The 25,532-nt window shown below is 41.5% G+C and overlaps 1 protein-coding gene, 1 long non-coding RNA gene and 2 pseudogenes across 2 annotated transcripts in view; 3 read left to right on the top strand and 1 right to left on the bottom strand.

The window, feature by feature from the left end:
* Positions 1-277: 277 nt before the first annotated feature.
* The window catches only part of LOC135258451 (protein starmaker-like), a 228,028-nt gene continuing 202,773 nt past the window's right edge, over positions 278-25,532 (top strand). The window contains exons 1-11 of the mRNA XM_064341841.1: positions 278-374; positions 5,431-5,535; positions 6,752-6,861; positions 8,092-8,121; positions 8,361-8,418; positions 9,265-9,446; positions 11,226-11,283; positions 11,761-11,811; positions 12,516-12,671; positions 14,286-14,419; positions 15,477-15,594. Of these exons, the coding sequence (XP_064197911.1) occupies positions 5,439-5,535; positions 6,752-6,861; positions 8,092-8,121; positions 8,361-8,418; positions 9,265-9,446; positions 11,226-11,283; positions 11,761-11,811; positions 12,516-12,671; positions 14,286-14,419; positions 15,477-15,594 (994 nt within the window). The 5' untranslated portion in view covers positions 278-374; positions 5,431-5,438. The remainder of the gene's footprint in view (positions 375-5,430; positions 5,536-6,751; positions 6,862-8,091; positions 8,122-8,360; positions 8,419-9,264; positions 9,447-11,225; positions 11,284-11,760; positions 11,812-12,515; positions 12,672-14,285; positions 14,420-15,476; positions 15,595-25,532) is intronic.
* LOC135258482 (uncharacterized) overlaps positions 12,736-25,532 on the bottom strand; it is a 189,120-nt gene continuing 176,323 nt past the window's right edge. The window contains exon 2 of the long non-coding RNA XR_010331002.1: positions 12,736-12,828. This is a non-coding gene — a long non-coding RNA (uncharacterized LOC135258482). The remainder of the gene's footprint in view (positions 12,829-25,532) is intronic.
* Positions 16,090-25,532, top strand: part of LOC135258443 (up-regulator of cell proliferation-like) — a 74,666-nt pseudogene continuing 65,223 nt past the window's right edge.
* LOC135258459 (interferon-induced very large GTPase 1-like) lies at positions 19,509-22,701 on the top strand (annotated as a pseudogene).

Genomic DNA, 25,532 nt, shown 5'->3' on the forward strand with positions numbered 1-25,532 from the left:
TTCGGTATTAATTAATCGATTGACGTACAGTTGTTCAGTAAAACTCCGAAGCTATCGAACAAACCGTGAGCTAACGTCTGATAATGTAGGATCCTATTGTAATAACAACAGAATATCAATAGAATATTACTATAATAATATTACTATATTATTATCAATAAAATTTAATATCGTAGCCTAACTCTCTTAACAGCATCGCCCAAACGAAACTAACAATAACACTTTCGATTTTGTTGCTTATAAAATTGGGTGACAATCAGTTGCTGTTTCAGTGCCCTGTTTGGATCATCAGTCCGCGAAAATGATTCTGACTGCGCTTTATTCTTTTGCGGAAAAACGTTGCAGGTGAACTGATTCCAGAACAGATTTTTCCGGTAAGTGAAGCTAAATAAAAACTGTTCGTGGCATTGGCTAATATCGACAGATATTGCTATAGAGCAGCACTATAGCCCAGGACCGTGCAGGATAAATTAAACAATGGCGTCCTTTCACGGGTTTCAATCACACCTTCTTACATACGAATACAGGACCTTAGGCCACAAATGCTTCGTTTGTTTAATAATGTTTGTTTAATAAGCTTTTCTGTTCAAGCAGCACAGGAAAATTGTATTTTACACAAACACATAGTTTTAACAAGTAATGATTTTGTTTTCCAGACTATTGGCACTCCCGTTCTCAGTACTTTGTGTACCCTCCCTTTACATTACATTACATTACAGGTATTTATGGCAGACGCTCTTATCCAGAGCGCCGTACAACAAAGCGTATAACTGTAACCAGGGACAAGTACGTTGAAAACCCTAGAGGGAAGTACAGTTCCAAGTGCAGGGAGCGACAGTTTAACTGTTACCTTTACAGAGGTGAAACAATTGAGTAATCTTGCATCCTATATTTTAGGAGATACGTGAATGCATGGTCTGGCATGGAAGTTGCATATTCTTTCTGTCTCCTCATGTAGTGGCCTAGCTCAAGTATTTATTCTAAATGCCAATTGAGACACCAGGATTTTTGAATGCATTTTCCAGTGAACCTGCCTACTCAGGTTTGTTGGAGCTTCATCTTGTTTTGGGTTTTGGTCAGGGGCGCAACAACCTACTTCTCAGGGTGGGTGCAAGACGCAACACACACATTTAATACATCACAATCATTGTAGGATCAAATGCAATTCCGCTTGCATTCACGATCAAAATAAGAATGAAAGTGAAAGTAAGAGTGTTTTTATAACGTGTTAAAAATTCAATTTTTATTCCATTACAATTTTATTCCAGTACAGTTTACAATCTTATTCCATTACTTGTGTATCAATTCGCCCTAATTCATCTCATTTCACGCACCACTCTCTTTTATAACTAGATTCTCACGCGCCTGACTTTCATGCTAGCCCATCTGTCCAGTATTTCGTTGAAATGAGTGAAGCGCGCGACTTTGCTTTCGATTGATATTGCAGCCAGATGCGTCAATCGCGCGTTGTCCATGATAGAACGGAGGTAATTCTTTATTATTTTCATCTTACCGAAAGACCTTTCGGCAGATGCTACAGTTACTGGCATTGTAAGGAAGACTCCCGATAGAGCTTGTAAGTGAAAACGTCACCAAGCCACTCCCCTCGTTTTCCCGCAGATTTGTCAATGGGAGAATGAATGGGGCAATTTTCAATAAGCGATATTTTTAGTTACACGTCGGGGACCAGTTAGCTATTGGTATGCGGTACTCATGACATATATGACTCATGAAATATAATATCAGCAGCACGATTGACCCATGAGAAGTACAAGGTACAACGTTGTGTACGTTTAGTACGCTTAGGAACTACACATACCGGTACTGTGCTCACGACGCGCGCTTATATCGTCACGGCTCAGCTGGAACACGCTTGCGCCCTTCTACTTCTAGTGTCACTTTGATATCGTATTTCAATTTAAAATGACTGGAAATAACAGATTTGTTACTATTAAGTTATATTGTTTCTTTCACATCATAATTGTACAGTCGACAACAGGATTTCCTTTCAGGAATCTATAAAGTACAACCATAGACCGTATAAAAGAGTACAACCTCACCTAACTAACTTAAGACGTGATTTAAAATGGAGTCATATTATTTTTATCACAACACAACAACAATATAGCTACGTGGTTTTCGATAAATTACCGACAATATGTTTACTACTTACTATCTCTTACTATTATTTATTGTGTATCTCTTGCCTACCGCAACTGCTGCACCTGTCTTGTCTAAGTGCAACTGCACTGTCAATCTAATTTTCACAATGTGTGTATTCCTTTAGTGCTGTGAGTAAACTGAAAGTCTATGTTACACCCCTATACGGTCTATGGTTACACCGAAGCCTTGCGAAACGAAGTTTCGTTACATCGTGTACTGTACAGCATATACGGTTTGTAATGACAAATAAACCTTTATTACTGCTTTCTGGTCTGTTTGAAGTCATAAATTACTTAGTGCTGTGATAATTTGTTTATACAAGTTTAAGACTTCTATTTCATGATGAGTAGATATGTGTCCTTTTTTGAAAGTTAGATTCAAAATGTTTTTTCTTCTCAATAAAATTGATGTATTTTACCAGACGCGTTTAAGCATTTATTAATTGTATAAATGCCATTATTGCATTCAAAATAAATGTTTAATTTAATTTAATTTAAACACAATAAACGGTTTCTTATTTTCTTCACTGCCTTGAACAATGAAGCTGCCCAAAGACAAAGACGGCATCTTCATTCTACCAGTAGATGGCAAAGAATCGAATTAACTTCACATCATTACTGCTGCAATACATCGTGTACTGTACAGCATATACGGTTTGTAATGACAAATAAACCTGACTTTGACAGCTAGCTAGCTACCTGCTGATCCAGCCCTTCCTAACGTTAACGTTAGCTAACTGAAACTTTATAAACGATATCTTTCATGCTGGCGCTGACAGACCCGCTAATCTACCCTGGGTGTATATGACCAACTCTACATGGTTGGATTTGGAATGTGTCAGGGTGGGCGCGGGAATGGACCCAAGCGCAGAGTGCGGGGAAAAACACAAAACTCAAAAAATAGGCAGAACGAAGACTTTACTTGCAAAAGGGGAACAAAGGGAACAGAAAGCCTCACAGGGCGGCTAAAACAAACACAAAGAAAAACTTCCAAAAACGCAGGAAAACAAGAAAATACAAAAGTCCAAAACACGTTACAAACAGAACAGGGGCAGGAACACTCAGGAACAAGCAACAAGCACGCAGGCTACAGGCTACTGGCAACAGGCTGGCAACAGGCTGGCAACAGGCTGGCAACAGGCTGGCAACAGGCAAGCAAGGATCCAGCACCTGAGTCAGGGAGAAGGGAGACTTAAATAGACACGATGCAGACGAGACACAGGAGGGCACAATGAACAATCAGGCCACAGAGAGGGAAGGGAACGTGAGACAATAAGGAACCAATAATAGGGTGATTGAAAACAATAAAACAATTAAACAAGACACAAAGCAGAGGTGCCGCCATCTGGCGGCCCAACCAGGAATAACGGGGGGGAAGACACAGAACCCTGACAAAATGATTTCCTTCCGTCTTAACATTATTGTCCTGACCATTGAAAAAATCTTTCTTCCCCTACTAATGGTTAAAGTTAGGACCAGGGAAGAGAAATCTGATCCCAGGCCAGCAGTTAGGTGCAGCCTATTCCCACCTCCATTTGCTAAGCTCTGACTGGACTCTGAACTGCTCTGATCACCCTGCTCCTGCTGTGATGTTGGTTTGGTTATCCAGTTTGACAGTGATGTTCTCATCTTTCTTTCTGTATCCTGTCTAGTCATTTTTCTTTTTCGGTTTTGGGCGCCCGAAGGCTTCTTTCTCCCATCCATGATGGTAACGTTCGTTAACTATCGTTATTCTCCTAACGTTAGTTCTGTCCTGAGTCAGTCAGTTTTTTAGTACGCTCTTTGGCGCCCCCGCTGATGTGGCGCCCGGGTGCACTGCACCCTCTGCACCCCCCGTCGCTGCGCCGCTGGTTTTGGTTGTAGCAGGTAATAGCTGATGTCGGTGAAGGTGATGGTTCATTTGCTGGCTAATTAGTCATGCCGTTTCAAAGTTCAAAGTAAACAAAGACCTTTCTGACTGAAAGTCTTAACACAACAAAGCAAAATAATGATAAGAAAAAATGAAGCAAAAACTATATCAAAGTAAAGTTGACTCTGATCCCTCTTTCCATTGGGAACTTTGCGTGGCTATTTATACTGTGAACAAAAACAAAGACATTGGCTCCCTCAACACCTCCCTTTTCTCCCCCTTTTCTTCAGGCTGTTTTGCATAGACTCTTTCTCTCTTCTGTGCAGCAGACTACACTGTCTTCGCTCTACTTCCTGTTTACTTTATATTGTGGTTGTTTTGCATCGTCTTCTTTTCTCTCTCCAGCCATTCGTGAAAGCCTGCCTACATCTGTTTGAAAAGTTTTATAGCCAGCTAGAGAGTAACCAGGCTAACTATGGGTAAAACCCAAGCTAAATTGGGGTTAAGCTAATCTGTTTATATCAAAACATCTCTCAGCCTAGATTTCTAGACATGTATATTCCGGCTTTTGCTCAGGGGTCTATGGGGTGCTGTTTGTATAATTTTGCACGTTCTGTAATCCTGCTGTAATTTTGCACATTTAGCATCACTAAGTGTAAAAAAAAAAAAAATCTCAAAAATTTTCAAATGTTACTTTTAAAAACATTTAGAGAGAAAATTGTCTCAAAAATTGTGATCACTTTTCCAAGAGCAATGTTCTGCATTAAAGCAACAATGAAAAATCATGGATTATATATAAATATAAATTTTAAATATAATTGTGAATGTTCAATGTAAATGTATGTAGATCAAGTGAATTTACTTTTCCCCCCCTATATTTTACGTTTTTCTGGATTACGGGGTCTGCCAGATACCTGTAATGTAATGTAATGCAGTTGCAATCATGCCAAGTATTCCCTTTGGTGACATAAACTCTTTCGCTTTGCTTTGCTTGGAAGGGATTTACAACTTTTGTTCCACAGCTGGGCTACCTGATAGACAATCATTAACACAGAGATTTTGACAAGATTGCTTTGACTTGTATAGTAAGTTCAGGTTGGCAATGAGAAGTAGAAGTGACACAACAAAGTTAATACAGTGAATTGAACACACCTGCATATTGAGTGATTCAGACTAAAATGCCCATAATTTATTAACAAAAATACAAGATTTCTAAACCAAGCTGACATATAGCCTGCTGAAGTCACCAGAGATCCCTCTGCAAGCTACGCAAACCTCCAATGGGCCCCACTGATTGATTTAGAGTTAAAAATAGCTGAAACAGAAAAATATAATTCCTTGGTTCCTCTTCCATCCCCAAACCCCAACTACAAGGTGCTTAGGTTCTTCATTCTGTCATTTTGTGATGTTTGCCCAGAGGGAGGAGGATGGATTGCCCCCAGTGCCGCAGGGAATGTGGGCAGAATGACAAGGTCTGCAGTGAATGTGGCTACAAACTGTGCTCTGCTAACACACCTCTCACAGGTAAGCCCAGCGAGCTAGTTAGCGACCATACCTCCTATATTTTGTGGTAATTGTTTAGCTAACTAGCATTAACCCAGCTTGCTAAATTAGTCAATGCAATAGCAATTATGTGAAGTTCAATTTAAAAGCTAATTTGGATAGCTGTCCTAATGTGCTAGTGTGCTCAACAAGGTCCTAATTTAAGGTCATTTTGCAGTAGGGGGGGGGGGGGGGGGGGTTTGGGTGAAATGTCATGATCCTGCAAAGGCAGTGGCAGCTTGGTTTCAGTCTGTATGAGGAGTATGATCCTGTTTTTGGTTTTTGCACCTATGTAGCAGAGTGGGTGTGTGCAGTTATCCGGGATGATTCAATGCCTGATTAACTAATCAAATCCTAATTCATTTTCATGAAATGGAGTAAACCCACATTTAATTAATAAGATTATTTGAAACGATATGTGTTAATTCATCCTGGATTGTTTAAGCGACATATCTGAAAAAAGGTCCAGGTCAAACTGAGTTTACAATAAAGCTAACAGGCTAGTCAAAGAGCAGCAGCAGCAGTTTAATAGCTAAAAAGGCTTACTTAATTTTACAAAGGTTAGAAAAAGTATAGCTAAGTATATTTCAGAAACTAGCAAGCTAGCTGAACATTATGGGAAACTGAAACATTTGAAATATGCTTACTAGCTCACTAGCACCTATCAGCACACATTAAATTTCAGTATTTTCCATGCCCTAAGGGCCAAGTATAGCCCACAGAAATACTAATACCTCACATTATGTACAATAAGATGACAATGAAATAAAATTCTACAATATATTATTTGTAAATTGGTGCATAAAACATAACACATGACTGAACCACCTTACACCTTAATGCTTACACTAACAATGCCCCCATAACATCTCCTACTGCACAGTGTCCCCATCACTGCACTGGAGCATTGGGGTTAATTTGACCAGAGAAAAGATCGTCCCTACTGGCCTGCCAATACCAATTCTAGCAGCTTTCCCTGGAGGTCTTCCATCCAAACACTAACCAACCCCATACCTGCTGTAGAGGACCAAAGTAGTTGGCTGGGGAGGAGAGGGGGACTGACAGATGCAAATGATGTTTAGGGAGAAAGACAGATGTAAACAATGCAACCCACCACCTCCTCTTGATCTAGATGACCAGCCAACCCATGTATTGTGACTACTTTTGTTTCCTTTGCTTTTTTGTCCCACTGTATTAGGTTCTAACCGACACACCCACTCAAAGAGGCGGAGCCACACTGACAATCGTCTTCTGAGGTGTTGCCGTGCTTTCATTTGCTGCCAGTGCACAGCACAAGATGAGGAAGAGGTACACTCTGGCTAGTCAATCAGTCTTTATTTCTGTACAGCATAATTTATGCACTTTAAAAAATCACTTAATTCCTCAAGGTCAATGATTCACAGCAGCCCGCTACAGTTTAATCTCAAGGGTCTATTAATTGGAATCCATAAATATATGCTGCGCTTGGAGGGATAGTCAGTTAATTTGAAGATAACAGAAAGTGTCTGCTAGCAGCGGAGTAGCTCACGTGGTTTTTAAATTTAGCGAGTGAGATAACTTTAGTCGAATATCTATACTGTGCTTACGGCTTACCGACACACTCTGGGTTGCAGCACTTGCCTCAATAACATATATAGTGTAGTATGTATATATTTTTATTTACAGGCAAAATCTATTGATTTTTAACCACAGACAAGTGTGTTGGAATCTGAGACCCAGCAGAGAGACACAACACCTGCTGAGCACATCACACCTGGGACACCTGCCCCAGGTACAAAGAAACAGGTTTTCAAACCATTTACAAATAATTTCAGTTTTGATCAAATTTTGACTTGGGGTGGATGGGGTTGGGGACCCTTCCTTGGACCTCATATACTAGTGAGTGTGACTGTGGTCTGTCTCTGAACATCTCTGCTGCAGAGTCTGAGTATCAGGAGGAGACCACAGACAACAGATCCAGTCTGGGCCCAGAACCAGCACCAGAGGACCCATCCTTATGTCTGGCCCAGTCCCAGCCCTCCTCTGCAGACCCAGATAAGTCAGACGCAAAGAGTGCTTTAGTGGCTACTGATGACATGGATGGGACTTTGAGAGAAGACACCAAATATACTGTGTGTACTGCACAGGAGGAGGAGGAGGATGAAGAGGAGGAGGAGGAGAAGGAGGTGAGAGTTCTTACTCAAACCCCAGAGAAGGGACCAAACTCCAGTCTTGGAGGGACACAGTGTGATCTTTTCAGCCAATCAGTGTCTTATATTAAGCATTTAAATGCTGAAACACACAGAAAATCTACAAACACTGCAACCTCTAAGATCTGAGTTTGAGATCTCTGCTTTAGAGCCTTATTCATAGACTGACATTCAGACACTCCCAGAACTCCGTCTAAAAAGCATGTGATTGGACAGCTTGGATGACTGACAGATTTCAGTTGCATTTCTCAGCTCAGCAGCCTTTGCCAAAGACACTCAAAGTAACCTTATTAAACTTATTAAAGTGCTACAGCACTTACACTGGGGTTTGGGTGTGGCTCTGTTGCAGGGAATCAAAGGTGCTGAGGATAAGACTAAGGTGACAGTTTCTCTAGAAACCATCTGGCTTTGGACAGCCGCTGTTGGCATGCACATATTTGATTTTAAATAATATTCAGATCAGTGCTGTGAAAGTCCAATATTAAAAAGGCAGCTCCTTAAATATAGGTTAGAATTCACATTAATCATTGAGCCAAGTATTAAAATATTATGTGAAACTAAAACCAACACAACACTTGTATAATATGAGTACACTGCCTGTGATGTTTTTCACTGAAGGAAACTGAAGACTCAAAGGAGAGTGTGAGCGTATCTAAAGATGAAACCGTCAGTACAGGTAAAGACCCCCTGTCAAACTGTGTTTTGAAATCTTTATTTTTGGCTTATACTTGGTTATGAGACCACTTGGGAAAACCATGTTGCTGCTTGAAGAGGTGTTGTTGGGCCAGTAGGGGGCACTCTTCCCTCTGGACCAAACAGAAATCCAGTGTCCCAGCACAGTGTGGAAGAAGCTAAATTCACGCAAAAAACAGACTCCCCACCTCTGACCACCTAATCATCCCCTATACCTGGTTGGCTGTACAATACCCTACATTTTCCATCCAATTTAGTCCCTCAGGTTCCCCCAGTAGAAGAGAACTGGGTTCTCAGGTGACTTACCTGGTGAGGGTCAGGCTCTAGTGCTGTAGCAGCAGTACTTTTTCAGCCCATGATAAACTTAATGAAAGTGTATTTTTCAGTGTTCTCATTGTCTGTTCTCCTTATGAAAATGGAGCCTGACATTTTCAAATGTGGAATTAAAATGTTTTTAGCATGTCAAATAAACTGTCATGGCATCCCGCTAGCGTATGGGCAGGCCCCATGCACAGGATGAAATTCTGACCATGCCAGTGCTGACTGTGGCCGGTAGCCTGCAGGTCCATGCTTGGCAGTAGCGTTGCCCAGGGTTAGGGGTGCTTAGATTTGCTGTGTTTCGCTAAAGCCGCTTGCTGTGCCCATATATGCTTGTATGAATCCCTGCAATACTCTCTAGCAGTGTTGATTAAAAAATTACTCTGTTTATTTGTACAACCATCCAGGTAAATGGAAAGATATTTAGAGCCAGTGTTTTATCTTGTGTAGAGGGATCTGCCTGCATTGTGATGGCTGCCGTTCTGTTTGCTCTTTTGACCCACTGTATTAGACTCTGACCAACAAGAAGGGCCTGAGCACCCAATCAGTGAGAGCCAAGCCCACTCTGATAACCACACCCACAATGATAACCAAACCCACCCCAGGGGCCAAAGCCACACCCACTCTGATGACCACACCCACTCCAAGAGCCTTGGCCACCCTGACACTGGCTCTCCTGAAGATGAGGCAGAGGTACACCCTGGGTAGTCAGTCTTTATTTCTGTACAGCAGTGGTGTCAAACTTGTTGCCATGGAGGGCCGTGTGTATGCAGGTTTTCATTCCAACCAATTAATGCTGCCTTAATTGAGTCCAATTACTCAATCAGCCATATGTGTTTAACTGCATTGAAGCACAGAATATAAGAAAATTTTTATTTAGACAATGCGGGTCACCATAGACGTCGGGTCACCATTGTGCACAAACCTGCATCCCTAATTCAGCAAATAATTTAACTAATTATATAATCAAGATCTGAGGCTGGAATGAAAACCTGCATACACACGGCCCTCCATGGCAACGAGTTTGACACCACTGCTGTACAGCATCATTTACAGACCACCTAATTCCTCAAGGCCAGTAACTCACAATGGCCAGTTACAGTTGAATTTCAAAGACATGAACATGTCAGGGATGGATATATTGATTGCAATCATATGAATAACAGCCATGCTAACAGTGGATGGATAATGAATTAATTTGATGATACATGAGTCTAAGGCTGGAATTACCCCAGATGCAGAGACAGGGGTGGGCAATTCCAGTCCAGGAGGGTAAGTAACAAAGTACTTTGTTACTGTACTGACGTAAGTAGTCCAATCACATGTGGAAATGGCCTGTGCAACCTAAAGAACAGCACTCTCAATTATATTTTCAGTTGTACGGTTAGGCTATTAATGGAAACCAATTTTCATCCTAAATGTATCAGTGGGATTTTTCCACTTTATTGCAGATATATATATACAGGATTCAGGAAATATATGCATGAATTTTCCTGATGAGTCTGACCACTCCCTGGACATGGAGGCTAACATTATTTTTTGTGTGGCGATTGAAAGCAGAGGGAATATAGCCTAAGTAATGTTTAACATTAGCAAGCTAAAATGCTTCTTACTTTAGCAAACAAACGTCAATTCTCTTGAATTTTACAGTAATAACTTTACACACTCGCATACCTGGTTGCGCAAACCTGACAAGCAGCTAGCCTACACCTTTCTAACCTGTCAGTAACTCTACTGCTACACAGTAAAATGTATTAATTCACTATGGAATGTGGGAACAAATGTGATCTGTTAAGTTTTATTAACACTGTTAGAGCTGAATTAACACTGGAAATGTTTCTGTGTATAAAATTACAAACAAACAAAGAAAAAACTAAAAATAGTCTAACTTCACTTTTGCATTGGGTTTGTTAATCTGGATGTTGTCATTCACGCAAGTTTAAAATGTTTAACGCAGTAGACACCATACATTTTGGGAGTACATTTTGATATCATGCACTGAAAGCTGCAATAACCGTGTTTTCTTATTTAAAGTAATGTTAAAACTGTCCATATTATTGTCCTGGTTTGTTGCAATCTTTTTATTTCTGATTTTCTCAAATTAAGTTACATTAAAGGTTCTTGAGCCAGTAATGTTAGGTACTGTCCATGGTCCAATCTCTGTTAAAGGTACACAGTGATATTGTATACTGTAAGGTGAATAGGTGCATCATGTCATAGCTGTTACTATATCATGTATTATAGCATGGCTGGAACACGGTGTTGACCAATCAGCTTCCAAGACCAGAACTATTCCTTTTATAACTGATCATAAATTGTGCATACGCTGAAATTCACATCAGTGCTGTAGGTCTGATAATAAAAAGCCAGCTCCTGAAATTTAAGCTGGTATTCATATTAATAATTGAGTCAAAATATTAAACTATTCTGTGAAAATACAGGTACACTCTCTGTGGTGTTTTTTATTTCAAGGAAACTGAAGACTCAAAGGAGAGTGTGCGTGTGTCTAAAGGCGAGACCATCAGTAAAGGTGAGGACCCCATGAAGAGACCCCAAAACTATGTTTAGAAATCTGTGTGTTTTTAAATCCTGTATATTTTCTGTTCATACTTGGATTGGAGACTCCTAGAAAAACCAAGTTGCTGCTAAAAGAGGTGCTGGAGGGCCAGTAGGAGGCATGGCTATAATATATTGTGAAAATGCTTTATACATATATTATTCATTACTTGTCTGACGTAATACTTATCTCTTGACATTTTGGATGTTACAAAGCTGGCATCCCATCACACTATGTTCAGCGTTTCCATTGAAAGCAACTAGCGAGGCGTTGTCATGCTTTGGGTATGAATTGCCATTCTCCCTTGTGGACACTAGATAGAGTAGCAAGTTACCCATTTCACCTTAAAATTAATGGTCAAATGAATCGGCAAATGATTATCTTTTTTTTTATGGATGGATTTTGGTTTGAGTTAGTTTGGTTTTATGGTTTTATCTCTGTTCCTTCCAGTCTCTCACGCCATGTCTTCACCAAGAAGAACATCTGGAGCTTCCCTCCAGGGTGAGAGGCAGCCCACACACACACACATACACACTCACACAAACACACACATACAGAACCACACATACACACTCACACAAACACACACACAGACACACGAAAGCGTGCACAGGCACTCAAACACACACACACATACAAACACAGAGACGCACACGTGCTCGCACTCACACACATACACACGCACACACACACACAGACACGCACACACATACAAACACAGAGACGCACACGTGCTTGCACTCACACACACATACACACACGCACACACACACAGACACACACACATACAAATACATGTGCACACACATATACATACACACACACAAACACTCACGTGCACACACATGCTTACACAAACACTCGTGTACACACACTTATACACATACACATGCACACACACACATGTGCTTGTGCAGATGCTTACATAGACATACAATCAGATACACACATGTACACACACATATACAAAAATGCACACGCACACGCACATGCTTACACAGACACACAGGCAGATACACATGTCTACACACATATATACACACACACACACACACACACACACACACACAGGGAGTCCTGTGTGGCATACTGCAGGGATAAGGGTCTGCTGTTGCTGAATTCTGGCTGTAACAGTGCCGGTTGTGACTGGGGGTTCCACAGGACAACATTTAATTGGTCTCTTCCTTCTCTCCCTGTCCAATCAGGAGAGGACCTCGCTGATCCTCCACACACAGTTCTGAGATCCTCACAGTCTGTCTCCATTACGGCTCAGCACGGAGGCCATGCGGTGGCGCCTCATTTTGACAGATGTAAAGTTCTGCGTGATTTTATTGTAAATATAAACAGCCCTGATGTCAAAGGTAAGGAAGGTTTTACCATTTACAAGACCATGTTGTCTTGAGATTATAATATGAAATAAAATAAAAAAACACCAAGCCCTAATTACTTGAAATATTTAGACAAGCTCTGTGTTTTGAAATCTGTGTTTATTTGGTTCTTACTGGGATGGGAGACCTCCTGGGAAAACCAGATTGCTGCTTGAAGTAGCCTCGCGAGCCAGTCTCTTTTTTCACTTCGTTCAACAGCTTGGCCGATGCCTTGACGTTCTAGGCATAAACAAAGGAGGCTACCTTACCGGGATAGTTGTATTTTCCCAACCAATCAGAGTGCAGAGGGGCGGCACTCCAAATGTGATGATTTTGGCCAGGTGTGGTCTGAAACGTGCACCGGAAAAACATTACCGGAGGCAAACTTTTCCACAGACCTGCATCAGTTCGCCACTATTTGGGGAAAATGGCTAACGTTAACGTCAGAGCACCGACCACACCATCAAAGTTTATCACCGAGATATGCAGAGTCTGCGGTTCGATAATAAAATAAACAAACACAATTTATTTATCGAAGATTATTCCTTCTTGGTTCAACAATTCCACTTGCTCCTCCATTATTGATTGTAACGGGAAAACAATCATTGCTTCTTCTGGCCATTTTTCTGGATATTTATTTGATAGCAGACTGCATACCGTAAGGCCACGCTTGAAAAATTAAACTTTTGCCAAATTCTGTAGGCAAGCAAGCGAGTACATCTCTGTTCGATAACTGCGTAGTCAAGCCATGTATTTGACAATTCTGTGATATAACAGAGTTAAAATCTTCTTTTAATTTGTCCATAATTCTGTTTTTAGCAGATAATTTTGGTTAGCTCGATTGCTTTGTCCGTTTCGCTGGTGTGTTTCAGTCGGGACATGGATTGCAGCACACACGGAACAGAGGGAGTATGGGGGGGGGGGGGGGGAACCGGCACACTGACACAGACCGTTCGATTAACCAATAGGGAAGCTACCGCTGGCTCCTAGCGGCAGGCGACTCCTCCCTTTTGCCCCGGAAGGTACATGCATTCGTCCAGACTATGCTTGAAGAGGTGTTGTTGGGCCAGTAGGGGGCACTCTTCTCTCTGGCCAAACAGAAATCTAGGGTCCCAGCACAGTGTGGGAGAAGGGGTCCTGGCTAAATTCACACAAATAAACAAACTCCCTACATCTGACCTAATCATAGCCTATATCTGATTGGCTGTAGAATACCTGACATTTTCCAACCACTTTAATTCCCCAGGTTGTCACAGTAGAAGAGAACTAAGTTCTGTTAACCTGCCTGGTGAGGGTCAAAATATAGTGCTGTAGCAGCAGTGCTTTTTCAGCCCATGATAAACTTAATGAAAGAGTACATTACTGTGATCCCTTAGTCACAGACCTGCTTATTAAAATGCAGCCTGACACGTTAAAACATGGAATTAAAATGCATATCCCTGCAACATTCTCTCAATAGCCATGATTAAATTCAATTACTCTCAAATGTTTATTGCTAAAACCGTGCAGATCTGTAGAAGCATATTCAGAGCCAGTATTTTATCTTGTGGGATCTGCCTACATTCTAACAGCTGCTGCTTTGTTTTCTTTTTTGTCCTACTGTATTAGACTGTGACCAACAGGAACGGCACCCAATCAGCAAGAGCCACACCCACTCTGACAACCACACCCACTGTTGTGACCACACCCACTCCCAGAGCCAGGGCCAGTCTGACACTGGCCTTCCCAAAGCTGAGACAGAGGTACACCTCGGCTAGTCAGTCATACTGTATTTCTGCACAGGGTCATTTAAACCATTTTGAAAATTGCTTTGACTTATTCAAGGCCATTTATTCACAGCAGTAGCTACAATTGAATCTTAAGGACATGAACATGTCAGGGATGGTATATTGACTGGAATCACATGAATACATGCTGTGATTACAATGAGAGCGAGAGTGAGAGATTTATTTTATTTCACGATCCATTAGATACTTTAGAAGATAACACTTCTGAAAATAAAGTGTCTATTAGCACAGGCTGAGTAGATCAGACTCTTTTTAATCTGACAACTGAGACAACTAGCTCAGAAATATATCATGGAGTATTTATATGTCATGGAAAAAATAATCCACACTGAATTCCGGTTGTTACTTCAAAGTGCGATGAGTTGTTTATTGATGCGGCATGGAGAGAGTACACAGGAGCAGAGTCTCTGATTCTCTGACTAACTCTAAGGTGCTCTGTCTCCCTTTGTAGTTTAAGATTAGGTCACACTACTATCTTTTTCTTTTTTTCTTCTGCAAGCTAGAATTTTCTATAGCTGTTTGGTAGCTGTTTGGTAAAGCATAAAACATGTATGAAAGACCATTTATCAAGTATGAATACAGTTATACTCATCCTGCTGCCAGTTCAGCTTATCATCTCAGCAAACTGTTTCTGCTTATTCAAGGCCAATGTTTTTTTTGTTTTGTTCCTTACCTGACCTCCACATACATAAATCAGTTTAAATACTGAATACTGATTTTTCACTTTTGAGAAAATCTGTATCTTTAAATCAGTTAGTTGGCTCCCAATTTCAGGTCATCATGCAGACCAAAGCTTTAAACAGCATAAAGGACATATATAACTTGGGACAGATGCAACTAGTTTGCTGAACTGCATTTGTTTTCTAAAATGTGATTAGTATACGTGACCAATAATTCACCTATTTGCTTATTCCAGATAAAGTAGTTAGGTACAGAAGTATTCATTTTCATTTTTCTGAAAACATTTCTGTTTCTGCATTTTTCAGTGGGTAAATTAAAGTCTGATTTGCAGGAAACTTTGAAAGAGCAGAAAGAAAAGGACAAATCACAGACAAGTCTGTTGAAATCAGAGAACCAGCAGAGAGACACAACACCTGCTGAGCACATCACACCTGACACACCTGCCCCAGGTACAAAGGAACTGGTTTTAAAATCCTTTAAAAAAATAATTTCAGTTGTAATCTAAATTTGACTTGGGGTGGATGATATGGGTTGTCGACCCTTCCTTCATACCAGGTAGTGTGACTGTAGGCTGTCTCTTAGCATCTCTGGTGCAGATTCTGAGCATCAGGAGGAGACCACAGACAACAGATCCAGTCTGGGCCCAGAACCAGCACCAGAGGACCCATCCTCATGCCTGGCCCAGTCCCAGCCCTCCTCTGCAGACCCAGCCAAGCAGGGCTCAATGAAAACAGGGCAAAGAAAGCCAGGAAAATATAGGGGGCCTCCAACCTGCTCTCTGGTCAGAGACATGCAATGCCCAAATTTAAAACAAACAGAGGCAGGAACAGTTTTATTCCAACAGCTATCTAGTTACTCAACCAATTTAAGCTGTAAGGACCCCCACCCCCCACCCCAATGGCCAGGCTGATGGACAGACACTACTGAATGTTTGTTTATTTATTTATTTATTTATTTATTCATTTAACATTTTTACAGGAGTGCATACTGTATGCTTTTTTGGGAGTGGGCATGGAAGTAATGTATGATCTTTGAAATACTGACTTGGACAATACAGTCTCTGAAGTCCAGGGAAAGCGAGGATTCAGTCTGCAAAGATACGTAGTGTTTTTTAGCTCTGGAAGTGTATTTATGTGTTACGATTTTCTATATTGTAGAGTTACAAGTAAATGAATAAAATGTTGCATAAATATGGCCTTTTTTCTTGCAAGATGGAATGTTTGCAGGCTAAGAGAAATTACAGCACTGACTGAAACCTCCCTCTCCATTCTCTCAAATAGAGCCATCTGCCCCTGGGAGGGTGGAAGCCACTGATGTGCAGAGCAGATCAGTGACTCTGTGCTGGGAAAGACCGGTCAGCATGGAGGGAGTTTCTCATGAGATCCACATCGCCTACAGCTGTGAGGGAGAAGAGCCCAGATCACAGATATGTGCCCCCAGCACCACCACAGCTGTCCTTTCTGATCTGAGACCTGGGATGAAATATACTTTCAACATCACTGCAGTCCTTCCAAACGGCATCTGCAGCAGGACCAGCTCAACATGCATACACACAAGTCAGTGACAAAAATATATTCATTAGGGGATGCATAATTTATATTTATACTTGTCATTTAAAACCTCATAAAAATGGGCTGCATTATTCAGGTCCTTTTATAATCATTACATTCACAATCTATTATTAGTTATTTTAAATGGATTGTGTGTCACTGTACAGAAACGAAGTAATGAAATTTCTTTCCACAATGACAGGAACCAGTCTGGATGAGCTGGTGTGTGACTTGGGACTGGAAGACCACCTGAAGAACAAGCTGACTCTGAGCAAGGTGCTGGAGATTGATGGAGAGACTTTAAGTGATGAAAGCATCCAGTCTCTGAAATCTCTGCCGTGGTGTTTCCTGAGGAGGTTGATGATGGTGAATGTGACCGCTAGGAGCGTGAGGTGCGCCTCAAAAGAGGACATGACTTCCCTAAACCTGGACAGCTTACTGACAACCCTGAGGAATCCACAGGACCACAGCAACAGAGTCAACCCCCTGGACCTCATAACTGCTGTGTTTCTCTGCTCGGATGGCTTCCTCCAGCAGGAGATGGTTTTGAAAATGTCCATGTGCCAGTTCTCTGTGCCTCTGCTGCTTCCTGTATGTGATACACAGCAGTGCACTTTAATGCTCTGGGCCATGAGGGATATTGTGAAAAAGTTCAAGCCGCACTCTTTGACAGACCCAAACGGGTTTGTAGAGGAGAGCATTGTTCTCTCTAAGCTCCACATGGTCTCTTTTGTGAGGCTGGGAAACAGTAGCTTGTCCAAGTCTCAGATTCTGAACCATGTTCTCAGCAACCCTCAGCAGTACCACGACACCTTTGTTCACAAAAACATGAAGTGCGGTGACACCACAAGGAGGATTTCCAATGGGCTGGTGGAGATCAGCTGGTATTTGCCCTGTGGGAACAGAAGCATTGACATCTTCTCTGAGCCACTGGCTATAGCTAACCTCCGTGGGGACCTCAGGGACTTTGAAACTCAGTACGCTTTCCTCTGCCACAACTCTGCTGCCATATTTGTGTTCTGTGATGATTTTGGGTCAGAGTGCAAATTTCTAGTCTCCCAGCACCTTAAGGCTCATTGGTTCTTGATCATCAATTCACAGAGCAAGAGCTTCAATAAGGACAACTTCAGGAGATTCGTTTCTGAGTTAAAACTAAAACCCAGTAACATCATCATAAAGGGTCCGCAGATGAATGATGCAGAATTCATCAAAACCCTGCGTTTGGGTATCAGTGAAATTTTGAAGGGGAACATGGTCAAGTTGAGTGTTGAAGGGATGTCCGCTGTTGCCCATGAGTTTGGGATCCAGGTTGATGAAGATTATATCGACTGTCAGAGGGGCAAGCAGAAGGCTAATGAAATCACAGAAAGGATATCTGATATACCAAGCTTCAAGGAGAAAGAGCTGCCCTTGCAAGGGACTGCATGGAAACAGCTGGCCAAACTGGAGAGGGAAGAGTGCAGGATGAAAAATGCTGGGAAGAGAAACAAAGAAGTTTACAAGAATGAGCTTGCAGAACAGAAGCAGAAGCTCAGAGCACAGCAGAGGGCTCACAACATCTCAGAGTCTATGTCCCGTTTCATCTCTGCAATGTCCGGTTCCACAGAGGAGCGCAAGTATTTCCTCAATTGGATGAGGATCAACCTGGACAACCTGTCACGCAAATGCCTTCCATGCCTTCAGGCAGAGTACATGGAACTGTCTCAGAATTACTTGGAAAACAAGGAGTGCATTGCACAGTTGGACAGGAAGATCTCCAGTTGCTTCTTGGGGACAGAGCACTTCATGCGGGAAATGGGTCAGCTGTACGAGTCAGCCTGCTCAATCCCCAAAGGCCCCTCTCCTCAGATTCAGCACCTGCCACGTCTGGCTGCTGAGCTGTTGCAGGAAGGCTTTCCTCTGGAGCTGGTCGATGGAGATAGATCCAACATTCCTCTGCAGTGGCTAACTCAGGTTCTGAAGGAACTTCATAATCTAACACAGTATGAATGTAAGATCCGGGTGGTCACTGTACTGGGGGTGCAGAGCACTGGGAAGTCCACCCTCCTGAACACTATGTTCGGGGTCCAGTTTGCCGTCAGTAGTGGCAGGTGCACGAGAGGGGCCTTCATGCTCCTCATCAGAGTGAAAGAGGATTTTAAAGAGCAGCTTGGATGTGATTACATAATGGTTATTGACACTGAAGGTCTGAAGTCACCAGAGTTGGCCTGGTTGGATGACAGTTATGACCATAATAATGAACTGGCCACTCAGGTGGTGGAGCTGAGTGACATCACAGTCATCAACATCACCATGGAGAACTACACAGAGAAGAAGGACATCCTGCAGATTGTGGTGCACGCCTTCCTGTGCATGAAAGAAGTTGGGAGAAAACCCTGCTGTCAGTTTGTGCACCAGAATGTAGCAGACATCTCTGCTCATGACAAGAACATGAGAGACAGGAAGAATCTACTGGAACAGCTGAATGAGATGACTCAAGCAGCAGCTAAGATGGAAAAGAAGGGAAACAACAAAACATTTACTGATGTCATGGAGTATGATCCAGAGAGAGACACCTGGTACATCCCTGGGCTCTGGTATGGAAACCCTCCCATGGCACCTGTGAATGCTGTCTACAGTGAGGCTGTGAATCTGTTCAAGAGGAGTGTGATTGAGATGTTTAAGCAACACAAATCTGGAAAGAACTCACCACACACATTCAATGAGTTCCTTGAATGGACCAGGAGTTTGTGGGATGCAGTGAAGAATGAGAACTTCATCTTTAGTTTTCGCAACAGTCTTGTGGCTGATGCTTATACTCAGCTTTGAACTTAGTTCAACACCTGGGAGTGGGCCTTCAGGAAGAGCATGTACTCGTGGTTACTGGAAGCTGAGACAAAGGTGTCAAACTTTGGCACAATAGCAGCACAGATTAAGCCATCCTCCAATGTGGATGACTTACTGAGCAGCCTGAAATGTGAGGCCTCCCTTAAACTAACTAAACTAAAAGGGGTAAAGCTCATTTTGGACAATCTCACTGAATTCTACAAGAGCTCTGAAGGACACGTTCACTTAGAAAAGTACAATTCATCAACTCAGCCAAAGCCATTCGGAAGGAGACAGAGAACTAAAAACTAGCTAGAGGCAGCTGTGGAGATCAGAATGGGTATTGTAGGAGCCATTATGTTGGTTTATAATAATTATAATAAGAACCCCAAAAAAGTATTATGTACATTTTATAACAAAGTACATTTGTTATTTATTGTTTAGTGTGCATTAATTATTTTATGAGTGTGTCCCTCTATAGGTGAAGGGGGAATAAATTATATTTAAGATGGTGTGGTGACGCGGGCTGGCGGAAGTAGACGGGTGCGAGCGGCAACGGTCATTGACCATGTTTTGCACAACCAAAGTGGACCTGTGGAAGTTGGAAAAGTTTAAATGGACTTTAATATTGTTTTTGTTTATTATTGCAGTTTTATGTTCATTTAATTTGTAAATAAATTCCACAAGAGCAACAACAATAATACGTTTTTATTTCAATTACAACACGCGTCAGACAACTGCACCCAACTCCCAATGAAGTGGATAAAAGTGGGAAAACGTTTACTGGAACATAGGAAACAAAAGGACAGAAACTGAACCTATTTTTACCACTACAGGTATGTTCAGGTTAGAGAACATCAAGAAAAATCACACAGCTGTAATGGAGAACACTTGACCTGATTGAGAAATGCAGGAAAAGTAAAGATCTGTCAGATCAAGAGCTGGAGGCTGAATTTGAGAAGATGTGGAATGAGACTGTGAAAGAACTGAAGTTCTCTGGCCTGGCTCCAGCTGTGGGTTAACTTGGAGCTGAAAGGCAGCTCAGTACGTAAAATGCTGTCAAAAGTTGGCAACTTGTCTGAATGTGGAAGAGAGCCATTCAAAGTGATGAGTAAAGGATTGTTTAAAAAGGTATGGAAAACATTTTTTGAAGATGAGCAGAAGATAAAGACACAGAATATGGCTGATCACATCATTGAGTGCAGCAAGCAGTTTGTGGAAGAGAAAGTGAGAACAAGGTCTGACTACTATAACACATACATGATTGGCTTGTTTCATATGATAGATGAAAACCTGGACAAGCACAGGGATCTGGAAACAAGTGCTGACTTTCAGGCCAGTCTGAAGATCCACATCTGTGGACAAGCAGCACGGGAGTTTCAAAAAATGCATTCAAATTTTATCCATGCAAATGATCCCCGTCACTGTCTGGAGCAGTTCAAGCAACAGTACTGCACTGACTTTAAGGACCTGTTCAATAAAAGAGACCAGTGTCAGAAGAAAGCAGAGGAGTTCACTTAAAACTGTCTTGCACCAGTGGTGAAGGAATACATCACCAAGTCTCTGGGCCCTGACCTTGTGGATGAAGTGTTGAGAGGGAAGAAAGCCTTTGATTTCAGCACTCAAACCTTCTTCCAGTTCTCAATCCTCAAGCAGCTGCTTTCAGATGATAACTTTGAGAACTTTGTGAATTACATAAGAAACTACGAGAACTTTGTGCAGGGCTGGATATTTGATCAGATGATACAGCAGTTCTCAGCGGGAGATGGCCTCAGGAAAATTGAGATTAAGCACTTGAAGGATATGGTTGAACGATTAAAGGAAGCCATTAAGAATGCAGAGAGGGAGGCCAATGAAAGAGTGACAGAAAGAGGTGAGGAAAACCAAAACATTCAGCAGTTCATTCAGAATATCTGTTGTGACCTACTGGAGCTTGTCATCCCCAAAGACACAGCCGTCCTGGCCTTAAACACTGCCAAGCCAGAAGACTTTTCCCAGTGTTTGTTGTTGCTTGTGGATGAAATGGAGCAGTCCATTACTGCAGAGTTTCAGGGAGGTGGAGATGTGAGGGCCAGGCTGACTTCACTGCCCTTTCAGCCACAGAAGGAGCTGTTTAACAGGGTGTTTGGCTGTGGGAGGCAGTGTCCCTTCTGCAAGACCCCATGTGAAGCTGGCGGCAAGAACCACACAGAGCACTTTGCTTCCATTCACTGTCCAGAGGGGACCGGTTCATACAGATTCAAGGTTTTGTGTAAATTATTTGTTGAGGTCTGCTCCTCCTGTGTTGCCAGTGAGGGAACATTCCATTCGAGTGAAACAGAGGGGAAATACCATCCATACAAGGACTATCAGAGCATTTACCCTGACTGGCTCATCCAGCCTGACAGCAGCATCCAGGCCTCAGACTACATTACATTACATTCATTTGGCAGACGCTTTTATCCAAAGTGACGTACAAAAGTGCATTACTGAAAGACTACTGAAAGTACGTCTTCAACAGGTTTAACAAGCAGTTTGCCAAGGAATATAATGCTAAGCCTGCTGACATCCCGTCTCTTTGGAGAGATATAACCCAAGACCAAGCCATGAAAAGCCTGGAGAAATCCTTCGAAATGAAAACAGGAGGTTAAATGGGTGTTTCAGTAGGGTGATCTACTGATTGGAATTAATATGAAATATTATACTCACAGGTACAAGGAATTCTTCCAGATGAAAACAGAAGGAGATTAAATTAAATGGATTATATGGCCCCTGTTGCAGTTGGGTTGAAAATGTATTTTCTGAGTGGCATTAATTACATAGCCTACTCACTGATATCATGGCTAATCGCAAAAAGTGCCCCAACCAATTTGAATCCTATGAAAGAAAAGGCTATAGGTTAAAATTAAATCATCACTGATGTTAAGAAAGAGAGAGTGTCACTGATACATACATCCCTGCATTTTTGCAGCCTTCACTGAGCTGTCTCTGATACTCAGATACAGATAATACCATCAACCAGTCATTATACATATAAAACCATATACATGCTAAAAGGTGATATTACCTCTATCATAACCTATGCAGCTTTTATCTATACACACTGTCTGAGTTAGCATGGCTGAGCTTTGTTCATTATTCCATTGCTTGGATGCACAATCAGGGATGGTAACCAGGCTGAGATATTTTAAGTTTGTTTAATTTTGTGACCTTCTCTATATCTCTATATAAAAGAATACTTTTAATGAAAGTACAAATTACATTTTGTTTTTTTCTATGCTGCCTATAATAAGTCTTTTCTATTAATAAAGCACATAACCTTCATGTGTTATTGGTAATATTATCAGCTCTTCATCACTGCTTGCTTGGCTGTTTGAAGTCATACATTATTAAGTGCCTTGATAATCTGTTTACACAATAGCATAGCTTTCATCCATTCATATTCTCTAAATTCTCTAAATTACACACATGATTTCTTGTTAGAATGTTAAAAGGATTGTTGTTATCACTTTATAAGCCTGAATATAGAAATTCACTGTTCCTGAAAAAGAAAATTGACCTTTAAAAACAAAGTTACCGTAACTTGGCGTCATTTTGATATCAATACTTTTAATGGCAGGCCTGGATTTTGGCAGTCTGAATGAGTTATAGACGGTGTATGTCTTGTATGTGTGAGTAACTTGGCATTTTTGTACGTTGAAAACCTGTTTTTTATGAGATATCATTTCTTTTTGCAAAGCGTTTTATTATGAGAGTGAGAAATGCGAAGTGACCCTGTAAGAAACGGTTGTGGATTATGGCTATCCTTGTGTGAATTTGTACAGTCTAATGAGTGTGTACCGTTTAGAAGTTTCGGTTTGCTATATATGTAAAACAGTGGCTGTGACAAAGCTTGCAGTGGCGTAAGTGTAAACGCATCAGAAACGCAGGTGAAATATGGCCAGTGTATGTACTCACGGACTTGACGGCCATCCAACGAGCCTTGATTGACAAAAGAATCAGCAAGCCCATAGAATTAGAGCTCCCTAGGTCGCAACTTGTGTACCCTTCTGTCCTGCTCCGTTGTCTGTTATTTCGTGGAGATGCACTTTTAGTGTTTGTAAGATTTATAAGGCATTTTGATAGGCTTATCTGCAGGTAGGAATCCTCTTCGCTGTTTTGCTAAGCTAGAACTGGAAAACCTGATAGTGGAGAACAGGAGCAGACACATATGTCACAGCAGGCTTTGCATATGAGAAAATAACAACAGTAATTAGGAGAAATGATGAAATTGCGTAGTTGAAACAATATGTTTTTAGCAGAATGGGCATGTAGGTGAAGGTTGACATGATCACAGACTATAGTGCGAAGTAAATGAAGTGACCATGAGCTAGCTTAGTTTCCTTATCGAACGGTATATATAACAGTCTGTACAAAGCATTAGTTGTTAATGTGGAGGGTTAAGTAACATGTGAAATCTATTGCACTGATGTGCTTTTCTCATGTTCAGTAGTAGTAGTAGTTATAATTATGAGTGAATCATGATTTTAAGTGTAATGTTTTAATGGGGTGTTGCAGAACGTACATTCGTAGTAATTGTTTATATGTGGCTAGATAGAGAACAGGGCGAAGTAACATGAATGTAGAAACGTGGCGTTTGCTGATAAGAAGGTTTTGTACGGTAGCCAAGTGAAGAAATATAGTTAGTAGAAATGGCACAGTGGTGAACTGGTGCAACTTTTTAATAAAAGGAATACATTTGCCGTCATGAAATGCATATGGGTGGCCGTGAGTGAGTTTTGGTAAAGAAAATCTAAGTGTAAGAAAACGTTAGTGTAAAAGAGGAAATGATCTGCCTGAGGGCGAGGCGGGATTCAATCCTTCAACCGGAGGTTTACCAGTCTGTGACTTTGTTAGTGCAGCACCATGCCATAGCTATGCAATGCGTGAAATATCATTAGCAAACCTGTCCATGGTTTTAAAGAAGAACACAGGCCAGTAAGCACAGAAGAGCTCCTGTTGAATCCATATGGCTTTGCAATATTGTAGCCGGTTAATAACTGAACGTGCAGACGGTACGTCATAATGCAGTGTATACGTTCGGTGAACGGCGGATAGATCTGGTGTAAAAGCAATAATTGAGAAGTAGTAGACAATTATTTGTGAGGGTAAAAGCAGGTTAAAGAAATGTGTTCCTAGCTGGGCTTGAACATACGACCCCATGTTCCCAAGACTGTAACCTTGCCCACTAGGCCACAGGCAGACTTGTTGGTTAAACTGGGAATATTTCAGAGTAAACAGGTATGGGTATTTTGCGTGTGTATGCAAGTTTTTGATTGGGTCGTGTAGGTGAAGATTTGGCTGGTGTCGGTAAAATGTCCAATGAGGAGACATGTTGTTAGTGGGATAGGTGGCAGGAAAAATAAGAATGAGAAGAAGGAGAAAACGCAAAATCCTCTTAGTTTGGGGCTTTATTGTGTGGACATGTGAAGTTGTTTATGAAATCTGTCTGTTGAAATAGGGTCAGAATGTACAGAATTTCATGTTTTTAAGGGCTGAGTGTCTGTGGCTGTTGTGGTTATTTCTGTGGGGAACCCTGAAAAGTGCCAAACTCTCAGTGCTGTATAGGTATGGGGCATGCCCCCGCCAAGGCGTAACTTGGCGGGATGGCATACCTGCCATCCCAATGTACCGTGGAGACCATTATAACCTAGCTGAACATCCATGAAAGAAACTGTCAGGGCTAGTGAACCTAAGCATTGGTTTTTATTTTTTTTAGGCTTTCCACAATCCAAAGACAGCTCCGAACTAAATGAAACCTAAACAAACAACAGAGAGTTGGATCTTTTGGAGGGAGCAGAGGTTGTTATCATGATGCTAACTCTAACAACAACAGGTGGATTTGGTGGGCCAGGGCATATTCGTTCAACCAGTTAAGATCATCAACGGCAGTTTCTGGCTAACTAAAGCTTTCTTAATCAAGACGAAAACAGATAGAAAACCAAGACAACTGGAAACTAAAATGTTGCATTGCCACATTGGGTAGTTAAAACGTTTCCTCACCGATTAAAATA

This window comes from Anguilla rostrata, chromosome 7 (genome assembly GCF_018555375.3).
Source record: "Anguilla rostrata isolate EN2019 chromosome 7, ASM1855537v3, whole genome shotgun sequence".
NCBI classification, from domain to species: domain Eukaryota; kingdom Metazoa; phylum Chordata; class Actinopteri; order Anguilliformes; family Anguillidae; genus Anguilla; species Anguilla rostrata.